The 13,006-nt window shown below is 41.5% G+C and overlaps 1 protein-coding gene across 8 annotated transcripts in view; it reads left to right on the forward strand.

Annotated features, from left to right (window-relative positions):
- The window catches only part of sytl5 (synaptotagmin-like 5), a 347,258-nt gene that overhangs the window by 288,828 nt on the left and 45,424 nt on the right, over window positions 1–13,006 (forward strand). For all 8 annotated transcript variants that reach the window (XM_068040626.1, XM_068040631.1, XM_068040625.1 and 5 more), the window contains one exon: window positions 10,640–10,712. In XM_068040626.1, coding sequence (XP_067896727.1) covers window positions 10,640–10,712 — 73 coding nt within the window. The remainder of the gene's footprint in view (window positions 1–10,639; window positions 10,713–13,006) is intronic.

Raw genomic sequence — 13,006 nt, forward strand, 5'->3', positions numbered from 1 at the left:
TTGGCTGTTTCACTACTGTCCATCCTGCTGCACTTCACTTTCACGTAGGGGGCCTAGAAAGTCCGTGTTGGCAGCTAAGCAGACCGCTCACAGGTAATGTACAGCAGCAATCACTGTATAGCAGGCAGGAGCAGTGGACGATGGTACATTGTTTCACTCTGCAGCACAGGGACTGTCAAGCTAAATTGCTGAGCCCCAATGCTACCCCCACTTGAAATCAGCTAACCCAGTACAACTTTGCTGATTTGTACAGCTGACTGTGTTGTTACCCCCTAGGCCTTTAGGAAAGCTTTATAAAACATTTTGTTGTTAGTCACTTTCTGCATGTGCCTTATTCCATTGGCTATACACCCAAGATTCCATTGGCTATCTTTAATCCTGACATACACTGTGCTGATGGATTGCATCGTTTCGAAAGGTCTGTATATTTGAACGCCTTAAGTTTCTCTGCTCTACATTTAGATGTTGTCTCCTTATTCTTACTCCCAAAATGTCTAACCTCATGTTTTTCCACATTAAGTTTCATCCAATATCTAAGTACCCAATCTATTAACCCTGTCTATGTTCTTCAGAAGTCACTTACAATCGTTTTCACAGTTAACCATGCTCACTATCTTGTGTAATCCACAAATCTTGATATTTTTACTCCTTACCCAAATCCACATTTCTGGTTTATATTGAAAAGTGTAACAGTCCCAACACTGAAACCAAGGAACACCACTGTTACCATTTCTTCAATTCAAAAATTATCCATTAACCACTACTTTCTCTTTATGTGCTAAAACCAACATTTTTAGGGCCAAATCGGTTGTTCAGTATTCCTCAGATCGCTATTAAAAATCCAGATACTCATTGAGCAAGACTTAACTTATGATTTCGCTGATTGCTAGATCTGGGTGAGGGGGGGAATCCACAGCGCAGCCCTAAAACCACATTAATTTTAACACAGTCTGCCTATTTTTTTTAACAATCAACCTCCAAGATGGTGCTTGAATTACCTTTTGGAAATTCATATATACAATTTCCACTGCATTTCAGTGTACATCATTTCCTCCAAAATGTCTATTTGTCAGAGATGACTTGCCTTTTATTAATCTTTCTTTCTAAAGTGGATATTAATGTTTCCCTTATTATAGCCTCTACAAGCTTACCTACTACTGATAAGTCATAGTTACCTAGTTTATCCCTTTCTCCCCTTTTGAACTGCTGTGTTACATCCCACAACTCTGGCACAACATCCATTTCCGAAGATGTTTGACTGCTTGCCCTGACTTCCTGCAGCACATTCTCATGGCCTGGTGTTGTTCCACTCCGAGTAGCTCTAATTTTTTTGGTCTTTCTTCCTTCTATATAGTTGTCCTATCTGAATGCTCCACCTCATTGTCTTCTCCTCTTTAATTTTGGTGACAACCAAGGCAATTTACTCAATTATTATCTCTGGTCATCTGTTCATCCTCCACAAGATGATTTTCTTTTCATCTTTAGTCTCTAATCTCGTCCAAGTTGTGTAGCTTGCTTGTTTTAACCTGATCTGTACCTTTTCGTTATTCCCTCAGTAGTTTCTGCAGCTTATGTAAATGCAGTTCAAATTTATTGAGCTTGAGCCTTTCATCGTGGTAGTTGTTTCAAGCTTGAAATCATTTTGATTGCTCTTTGTTTAAATTCCTAATGCAGCTCTTTTTTTAAGTGGGGGAATAAAACTGCAAGCCAAATGCTAGCATTGGCCTCATTGTTGCTCACGCATAAGACAATTTAACCTACAGACATTAATGACACGGTGCATAATAATATTGGCCTTGAATTTAGGGATTTTTGATGGCGAACTGTCAGTGGAATCTGACCACAATTTCAGGATTTAGCGCCAGCACAATTATCACAGGCTGCGTTGTGGACCACCACCAATCCCCACCCCCCCACCACCACCACCACCACCACCCACCACCACCACCCCCCACCCCCCACCAGCAATCAGCGAAATCATAAAAAGTTAAGCCTTGCTCAATGAGTGTAACTGGATTTTTGACAGCGATCTGAGGAGTAATGAACAACCAATTTGGCCCTAAAAATAAGTGGAATGTTCTTAAATATCTCTACTGTGATTAATTACTAGATTTCATAAATTGCTTAAAAAAATTAAAGTTTGTTCATGTTATTTCAGATTCTACCTTCACCCCATGTGTATGTCCTTATCTTTATTTGCTCTCTCAAATTTTTAAAAAGTAATTTGATTATTCATGCTTTTCATTTCCAAGTTGGTAGTACGTGAGAATTCTTTAATGTGATTGGCTGCTTGGACAGCTTAATAACATCACTGCAGCTCCATGCTGGGGAATTCCTATTAAACAAAGCTACAATCAACTGCATGTCAAGAGAGTTAAAGTTCACACACAAAGATGACTAGATCTCTCAGCGAAACTTTCTTTGAGGTCAGCAGCATAAACCCTCGTTTCACCGCTGACCGCAAAATCCGGGCTATTAGTATATGGTAACTGCATTAATAAGTTGAATGTCTAACTATCGTAGATCCCCTCTCACCCCCACCCCCCAACCATTGGAATCAATGGTAAGATCAGGTTTGCTGAATTAACGCCACTGTGATTATCACAGCCACTTACACCATTACAGGGCGACACTAGTCGTCTCAGTATGTTTGGTGCAATCACAGGAATCATAGTTTACCATTTACATTAAGAAATAGTTGTGTTGCCTTCAGTGCTTTTTAATTATTCAGTGGTGCAGATCTAATGATGTGTCAAGTCACTGCTGCAAAGCAACAGAAATTATATATCTGTCGGAAACGGATTGATGGTTCCTAGCCATTTACTACCGTTTGTTGCTTTTTTGTAATTTGGATCATCACTGTTCCATCCAAGAAACTAACCAGAGATATAAAAATTCCTTACAGTAAATTGTGGTTTTATTTGTGTTCCATCAGTTCAGCTTTCAAATATCTATTTAAACAGTTTGGGCCCAAGTGGCACATCACAATGGGGCTTTTACTTTGGCCACTTGCCACTCTGTTTCTGATCTGCTACTATGCTTCCTGAAGCATATTCTAGTTATTTTTTCCAGAAAATTTGCCATTGGAGGATTGAGGATCACTTGTGCCGTTCTACAGCAGTCTTGCCTTTGCACAGAATTCTGGACCATAATTTTTTATCAAAAAAAGTATCTTCCAAAACATTTATAAATTTTTTCCTCCTACCTCCAATTGTCAAACATCTTCCTTCAGTGATCAGGATGGGAGTGTTAGATCACAGGCTTCATCACATCTTTTGCTGGTTTTCCTGAGAATAGATCTGCTCCTTATTGGTTCTTCCAGAAGAAAATGAGGATTGGTTAACAGGCAGAAACTGAGAATTGGAATAACTGGGTCATTTTCAGGATGGCAGGGTGTAACTATTGGAGTGCCATAAGAATCAGTGTTTGGGCTCAGCTATTTGCAGTCTATATCAATGATTTGGATGAGAGGACGGAGTACAATATATCCAAGTCTGCTCTCAATATAAAACTAGATGGGAAAGTAAGCTGTGAGGAGGATGCAAACAGGCTGCAAAGGGATATAGACCGGTTTAGTGATTGGGCAAGAAACATAGAAAATAGGAGCAGGAGTAGGCCATTCGGCCCTTCGAGCCTGAACCACCATTCAATACAATCATGGCTGATCGTCCAAACTCAGTACCCTGTTCCCGCTTTCTCTCCATGTCCCTTGATTCCTTTAGCCCTAAGAACTATACCTCACTCTTTCTTGAATATATTTAATGATTTAGCCTGAACTGCTTTCTGTGATAAATATTCCACAGGTTCACCACTCTCTGGGTGAAGAAATCCCTCCTCATCTCAGTCCTAAATGGCTTACCCCTTTATCCTTAGATTGTGACCCCTCGTCCTGGACCCCCCCCCCCCCCACCGCCATCAGGAACATCCTTCCTGCATCTAGTCTGTCCAGTCCTGTTAGAATTTTGTAGGTTTCTGTGAGATCCCCTCATTCTTCTAAACTCTAGCGAATACAAGCCTACTTGACCCAATCTCTCTTCATATGTCAGTCCTGCCATCCCAGGAATCAGTCTGGTGAGCCTTCACTGCACTCCCTCCATAGCAAGAATATCCTTCCTCCAATAAGGAGACCAAAACTGCAAACAGTACTCTAGATGTGGTCTCACCAAGCCTTGTATAATTGCAGCAAGACATCCTTGCTCCTGTACTCGAATCCTCTCACCATGAAGGCCAACATACTATTTGCCTTCTTAACTGCCTGCTGCACCTGCAAGGAGGTAGCAGATGGAGTATAATGTCGGGAAGGGTGAAATTATTACATTTTGGTAGGATGGAAAAGTGGAGAATTTTTTTTAAGAAGATGAGAGACTAGTAAATGTTGCTATTCAGAGGGAGTTTGGGATCCTTGTACACAAATCACAAAATTAACATGAAAGTACAGCAAGCAATTAGGAAGGCAAATGGCATGTTGGCCTTTATTGCAAGGGGGCTGGAATACAAGAGTAAAGAAATATTGCTGCAATTTTATAGGGCTTTGGCAAGGTAACACCTGGGTTACTGTGTATCGTTTTGGTTTCAATATCCAAGGGAGGATATACTTGCCTTGGGGGTGGGGGTGGGGGGGGGGGGGGGGGGGGGGGGGGGGGGGTGGTACAATGAAGGTTCAGCTAATTTATTCCTGGGATGAGAGGGCTGTCCTATGAGGAAAGATCCAGTAGAATAGGCTGATATACTCTGGAGTTTAGAAGCATGAGAGGTGATCTTATTGAAATGTACAACATTCTTTGAGGCTTTAACATAGATGTTCAGAGGCAGTTTCCCCTGGCCGAAGAGTCTTGTGCTAAGGGTTATAGTCTCTGGATAAGGGGTTGGCAATTTAGGACTGAGATGAGGAGAAATTTCTTCAGAGGGTTGTAAATCTTTGGAATCTTCTACCTCAGAAGGCTGTGGATTTCAGTGGATATTCAAACCTGGGAACAGTAGATTTTTGGGCACTAAGGCAATCAGATATGGGATAGGGTGGGAAAATGGAGTTGATGTAGAAGTTCAGCCATGATCCTGCTGATGGTGAAGTTAAGGATAGTATCAAATAGAGAGGAAAGGTATACAATATTGCCAAGATTAATGATAGGACGGAAGATTGGGAACATTTTAGAAACCAGCAAAGGATGACTTTTAAAAAGAAAAATGGTAAAATAGATTGAGAGTAAACTAGCAAAAAATATAAAAACAGACATTGAGGTTCTACAAATATATGAAAAGGAAGAGAGTAACTGAAGTAAACATTGGACCCTGAGAGGATGAGACTTGGGAATTAATAATGGGAAACAAGGAAATGGCAGAGACTTTGAACAAATATTTTGTAGCTGTCATCAAGGGAGATGACACTGAAAGTATCCCAATAATAGTGGAAAATCAGGGCAAATAGGAGGGAGGAACTTAAACCAATCATTATTACTAGAGAAAAAGTGCTAGGTAAACGAATGGGACTAGAAGCCCCTGAACCTGATGTCCTGCATCCTAGGGTCTTAAAAGAAGTGGCTGCATTGGTTGTAAACTTCCAAAATTCCCTAGATTCTGGAGAGGTCCCAGCAACTTTGAAAACTTCAAATGTAATGCCCCTATTCAAGAAAGGGGGATGGAGTATAAAAGTAGGGAAGTCTTGCTGCAACTGTACAGCACATTGATGAAACCACTCCTAGAGTACTGTGTACAGTTTAGGTCTCATTTAAAGATGAATATAGTTGCATTGGAGGCAGTTCAGAGAAGGTTTACTAGGTTGATTCCTGGGATGAAGGCGTTATCTTATGAGGAACAGTTGGTCATGTTGGGCCTATATTCATTAGAATTTAGAAGAATGAGAGGTTATCTTATTGAAACAGGTAAGATTCAAAGGGGGCTTGATAGGGTAGATGCTGGGAGGTTATTTCCCCTCATGGGAGAATCTACAACTAGGGGTATATTTTCAGAATAAGGGATGGCCCATATAAGATGGAAATGAGGAGGAATTTCTTCTCAGAGGGTTGTGAATCTTTGAAATTCTCTACCCCGGAGAGCTGTGGAGGCTGAGTCAATGAATATGTTCAACGGTGAGATAGACAGATTCTTGAGCTCTTGGCGAGTCAAGGGTTATGGGGAACAGGCAGGAAAATGGAGTTGAGACCAAGATCAGATCAGCCATAATCTTATTGAATGGTGGAGCAGGCTCTGGGGGCTGTATAACCTACTCCTGCTTCTAGTTCTTATTTTCTTATCCTTCTTTCTACCAAATGTACCAAGGTGTTGTGGCGCATATTTTCTTGTGCAGGGAAGATGGGTGCGGTGAATACTGGGGTTGCTGCTGTTGGTTCTTTTGGATATATCAGCTGCAGTTGATGCCTTTGAAATCTCTGGTGGCCCAGGTAGATTTGTACATGGAGTACAAGAAGTCCTTCAGAATTATATTATGAATTAGAATCCTTGTATAGTTACAGGTCGTTACTGGGCGTTTGTTTAGGAACACTCAATGGTCACCAGTCAAAGAAAAAACATGACTAATAGTGAATAATAAAGCAGAATTCATACTTGTAACTGTTGTTAAATCAATTAACAGCATTAATGTTACAAGTTTAAAAATAAAGTCCACATGAGTTATAAATGGAAGTTTTCAATTTGTAACTTTTTACTTGAGAGCATAATGTTTCAGTAGTGAGAGTGTTGTGACTCTTTTGGCTTGACCTCAATGTCTTCCTCTACTTCAGTTGGCTTGCTACTTTATGTCGAGCCTAAAATAGGACAAAGTTAAAGTGGAAAAATTAAAATCGACTTTGGTTTTCATGGTGATGTATGAAGTGAACAAAAAAAGTCTGAGCATTTATAGTCACAATTCTTTTTTCCAGTGCAAGCTTAAATTACGTCCTAAAAACTGCTTCAGGAAAAAAAAGACAAATAATGAAGATCAGTTTCTCCTGCATCCTATTGTATATCTTTAATTTCTGCTATTTCCCCCGCTCCTCGCTTGAAGTTGTCACCAAGTTGGAGCTGGCCAACCAAACCAAACTTCTCAGGTCTCTTCCCACCCTAACCCTGAGCCCCCATCTCTCCCCTTTCCTCTCTGGGCTCATTTCATCCACAAGACTCACCTCCTGCTCCCTCATTTCAACTAAACTGTTGACCACTCAACGTCCCTTTCTAGTTGGCACTGCCTATTGCACTATCTCCTCAGGCATTGTCCCCGTTCCTTTCAAAACCACGTTCATCACCCCTCAAAAAATCCACCCATGACCCCGCTGTCCTTATAAACTGCTGCTCCATTTCAAGCTCCTTTTCCTTCACAAAGTCCTCAAATGTGTTGTTGGCTGTCAGATCATTGCCCATCTCTCTCTCACCTGTTTAACTCCATCCTAGTCAAATTTACAGGGTTTGATTAGCTCAGTTGGCTAGGTGGCTAAGAGTGTGGTGCAGAATAATGCCAACTTTGTGGGTTCAATCCCTGTACCAGCTGATGTGAAAGCATAAGAAATAAGAGTGGGCGTAGGCCTTTTGGCCCCTCAAGCCTGCTCTGCCATTCAATAAGATCATGGCTGATCTGGATTGTTAATTTTTGGAATTCTCTCCCCCTGACAGCACTGGAGGCTGTGTCATTGAATATATTCAAGGCTGGGTTAGACATATTTTTGATCTATAAGGGAGTCAAGTGGCAGCCAATGGACTCTGAAGGGGTAGATCTTGTCATTTCTGAAAAAATTATATCCCAAGAGCATGTTGGAAAACTCAGTGATGTAATAGCTAAATTCTGGAAGTCTTTGATATACATTCAAAAAGAAAGACAAGTGAACAAGAACAAATAATTTGCATTTAAATTGCATCTCCTCATATCCTCAGGATATTTCCAGATGCTTCACAACCAATTCATTACTTGTGAAGTGACTTATGTAGAAAAAAGATATTTTAGGTAAAACTTGGAGATGGAATGGCTGAAAGATGTTGAGTTTGTGAATTATACAAGGTGAAATGCTCCAGGAATTGTTTCTGCAGCTCCTGTTGTTTCTTAACTACATAAATTACCACAATTCCAAAATCTCCATGAATGTCAAGAAATTGCTGGATTTGTGCAGTAAATACAAATTAAAGTCACTGTAAAATGCCAACCCTAACTTTCTGCAATGTAAGGACCCTTTTAATGATTAGATTTATGATCCTGCAATGCCACTGAATTTTGAGGCCTAGAAAGGAAATAACTGAAACTGTGAAGTGTCCTCCAAGTAGTAAACTGTTCCAAGAGTTTTTTCTATATTTAATTATTTTAGAAAACATTTACTTTCCTTTCCGTCTCTCTTTTCTCTCAATCTTAATCTAATCTTTCTTTCTCTCTACATTTTTCTTTCTGTACCCAATTTCACATTAATTCCCCCTATTTCCTTCTCTGCCATTTGCTCTGTTTCTTTCTCAATCCTTAAATCTCATTATTTAAAAGGAGATAAACTATTGGTCCCAGATGCCTTCATTATCAATTGAGCTGAAGGGTGAGCAAAAAAATCCAACTTCTGGGGCGCACTATGAGATGCCCCTCTCCAGTAAGTTATGGTCCGATGTAAATTGGTCAGATTTGCAGATTATACTAAACAGGGTAGGGTGGTAGAATTTGAAGCAGCCATAGAGTTATAGAGAAACCTGGACAATATTTGCAAGTGAGTAGAACCATTGTCAAGGAAATTCAGTACAGCTAAGTGCAAGGTGTTAGACATTGGAAGAAAAAAATGTGGAGCAAATATAGTTAGCAAATGTTGCCAAGCTAGTTACGGAAGATGTTATAAGATAGGGTTGTCTAACATATGGCCTGCGGGCCAGCATCTGGCCTGCCAAAGGTTTCTATCCAGCCTGTGGATATATTTCAGAGATGAGAAATTTTACATTGTCGTCTTCTTTCAGACCAACTTATTAAAAAAGACCACGCTGTCAGTTTCACAGCTGACAGTTGTTGACATCAGGAACCGTGGTTTCCCAACTTCGGACAGATTTGGGGTTTTCTGGCAGGTTCCGACTTTTTTTTTTAAAGGCCACTGGGACAGAGAGAGCAGAAGGGGGACACAGTGAGGATTACATGGGGGGTGGGGGGAAACAACACACAGGGAGAGAGAGTGATCAAGATTGCTACGACGAGTGTGCGGGCAAACATTGACTACTTGTGCAAGCAAAATATGTCAGGTATCTCACTAAGTCAATGTCCAACATAGTGATGAGAAAGTAAGTCAATAAATTAAACTTATCATTTAAAGCTTCTTCACAAAAATGTACATTTGTTGTTGTTTTGATTAATAACAAGATAAATGTTTAATGCCTTTATCTTTCCAAAATTGTCTCACCAGACCCCTATGTAAGACAAAAATTGTAATTTGCGCCCCCCCCCCCCCCCCCCGCCCACCCACGCGAAAAGGTTAGACAACCCTGTTATAAGAGGTTTGGAAGTGAAAATAGACTTGACAGTGACTGTGTTCTGTCATTGCAAAGCAGCAATTCACAAAACAACGTTGAGCTATATGTTGAATCAATAGAACGTAGGGAAAGCTGAATGGTCCTGGAATGCAGCACACAGACTCCCTAGATGGAAGTGCAGGTCAGGGATAGATTACAGCACTGTACTGTAGTACCATTTCTCTGACTTTCTGGGAGCACAGGGCCACTGAATAAACCTTTATAATATGAGTCTGGGATACTGAAGCTGTCTCATGCTCTGGTAAGGTGGTACCTTGAGTACTGTATTCAGTTTTAGTCACCAAAGCACAAGGAAAACTTCCAAGCCCTGGAAGTGGCACAGTGAAGAGCAACAAGGCTGAGTCCCAGTCTCCACTGTTTTTCCAGTTACTAATGTAAAATGAATGGGTTGTAGTGTCAGATGCCTGATTTATTAAAAAAAAGTTTGAAAAACTTGCATTCTTCAGCTTGAAAAAGTGGAATGAGGTACCTCCATTCTAAATGGAATAGAAAATATTAACCCTGTATATTAAGTTAAACCACCACTGCAGGACAAGTGGGCAAACTGATAAGTCATGTTCCGTTAAGGACTTCTTCAAGGAAGCATTTCTTCACAGAATGATTAATACCTGGAATGGTTTTCTGAACAGGCACAAACTCTGGGCTTATTAAAGAATGAGCTGGATTCTACGATGAGGGGACCATGGGATATTAAGGAAGGATAAACTAGATAGACAGGCTTGCTAGATAAGCATAAAATGTTAGCATGTGGGTCTTTAAACTGCAGTTTGAGCTGTAATTTCAGTTTTAGCCACAGACTATCCAGGTTACATATCTGGTGAGGTCACTGGATGTGAGCTTGCACATATGCACAAATCTCCATGAACAGCAGTTGCATTTTAAATCTTTAGACAGTGCAGGTGCCAGCTACTGTTGCTGGAACAGAGCCTGGACGACGAGGAGGACACATGGGAAAATCCCAGGTGTACTGCCCATGGACTTGAGGGATAAAAAATGTGCACTCTAGTCGCGAAATCCAGCAATCAAAGTAAAACACTGAAAAGTCTGGCTTTAAACATGTCGTTTTACCAAGCTCCCAGAGGAGCAATTCATTTTCAATGGAGCACAGCGCAATGCATGCAGTTGCTAATAATCTCAGGTTCTCATTACTGTTTGTTAACCACAGCAGAACGTCAACCCCAGTGCTACAGATCTCACCAGCAGCCAGCAAACGCAGCATTATATCAGATTATGGGAATAAGGTAAGTTAGAAATCTTTACTCAAAATCTCTCATTACCTTGAGAATATAATCAGAAGTTAAATTAAAGCATGTTGAACATCAGAATAATTCCTCAGAGGAATTTGCATAGGCTCTATCACATCAGTGGCTGTTATATTTTGTCCTTGCCCAAATGTACACGCAGCAGATGTAAAATCCAATGCTGTGATTAGTATCTAAGAGTTAAATTATATGTTCAGCAGATAAGCAGTAAATGCAATGCTACAACCTATTTCTAGCTGGACCAATCAGAAAAACTTATAGAAGTCCTGCATTTGTAGAAAATATACTCCACCAAAACATTCCTTAGGCCAGAATTTTTCGCTTGTTGGATGGGAGGCATCCACCAACCCAGAGGTCAGTGGCGATCCTGCCTCCACTGGGCCTGGGGATCGAGATGGATTTTACGGTCCCTAGGCCCTTGATTGGTCTTAGGCGGGACTTCCACCTCATTGAGGCAGGCAGTCCCGCCTGATAGAGCTGCTGGGCAATCAGCGAGACAGCAGCGCCACCGGAGCGGTGGCCACTGCTGGGACTACGCCCAGTTTCAAGATGAAAAGGAAGGTTGGCACGTAAAAGTAGGTTTTTGGGGCCTCGCCAGGGGTGATTGGTCAGGCCCTGGCGAGACAAAGGTGGGGGAGGGTGTGGAGGGGCAGGGGGGTTAATTGGGGACGGAAGGGGGTGTGTTGGGGCATCGGGGATCGCCCTCCGTCGGGCATAGGGTGTCTGATCAGGAGGGCAACCCTCCCCCCCACAGAAGTCTGCCTGCTTCTGTGAGGCGGCTTTTCTCTGGCCTGGGCCACCCGCCTGCGAATGGTAAAATCCCCGTGGTGGTGGGTGGAAGCCCTTTAAGTGGCCATCAATTGGCTTTAAGGGCCTTGATGGTCTGGGGCGGGTGGGCAGTTTTCCCCCCTCCCTGTGTAAAATGGCGGCAGAGGCAGGAGTGTGTCGGGAAGGGCCCCCTGAGCCTCCCACTCCATTTTAGGCCCCACCCCCAGGCACCAGCCCGCTCTTTGGGGGAGCGTAAAATTCTGGCCTTACTCTGAGAAATAACTTCTTTTTGCATCAAATAGTGAACATAGACCAGTGTGTCAACTCGTAAAGTAACTGCTGACTTGCAGGATTCAAAACTGATTTAATTGCTGATTTCAGAGGGAATAGAGCAACATGAACGTGGGTAGAAAAGGATAAAAGATGTTTGGATCAAGTCCTGAAATAGAACATAGATGAAAAGAGCAAATTGAGTCGCCATTCCTTGCTCTGACATTCTGTTGATTGTAATATTTTCTCTTAATCGATGTGAATTCCAAAAGAACAAAAGTGAAAATACTTATTCCGCAATGTGTGAATAATGTTTTCAATGACACTGATCAAATTGATCAGTTTTCTTCCCTCTTTTCTCTTAAAACTGTGACACCCCGCCTGGAATGATATTTAGAGACACACTCTGCTACCTCACTGACAGCCAGTATTGGCGTATCTTTGTTAGGCATCTGCTGTGGTTCAGCTGGTAGCACTTTTGCATCTTAGTCAAGTGATCGAGTGTTCAGGTCCCACTTAAGATGGAGTGCTGCACTATCAGAGATGCTGGCTTTAGCATGAGATGTTAAACCAAGGCCCTGTCTGCCCTCTCACATGGATGTAAAAGATCCTCTGGCACTATTTTGAAGACGAGGTGGGATGATCTCCCCAGTGTCCTAGCCAATATTTATCCTTCAATCAACATCACTGTAAGAGATTATCTGATAATTATCAAATTGCCCTCTGTAAGACCGTGTGCAAATTGACTGCGGCATTCCTACATTACAACAGTGACTACACTTTTAAAAACCTTTATTTGGCTGTAAAGCATATTTAGATGTCCTGAGATCATGAAAGATGTTATATAAATAAGTTGCCTGTATGTGAGCCTTGATAGTACCTAAAAGCTATGAAATTGTGAAGGTCATCATAACCAAGCATAAACTTGTTATCACTCAACATCTGTAGAATGCATTTCCAGACTGGATAGTGTTCAGGAGATGCAACCTCCCTAATTTTCCTTCCCTTGATCCATGGATCCTGAGGCCAATTGTGGCTGCTGTTCCATTATCTCAGCTAACTCAGCACAGGCTGAAGTTTGAATCTTTTCTTGTTCTGCATAGCTCACCTTCCCACTGCATAAATATGCCGAGTCAAAGTTCCTTAGAGGCTATGTTACTTAAAAACAAATTTAGTGATGTAAAACAACTCTGTTGGTACTGTTCAGCTACAAGTCTACAGCTGAACTCTGAATT

The sequence above is a fragment of the Heterodontus francisci genome, chromosome 10, assembly GCF_036365525.1.
Source record: "Heterodontus francisci isolate sHetFra1 chromosome 10, sHetFra1.hap1, whole genome shotgun sequence".
Lineage (NCBI taxonomy): Eukaryota > Metazoa > Chordata > Chondrichthyes > Heterodontiformes > Heterodontidae > Heterodontus > Heterodontus francisci.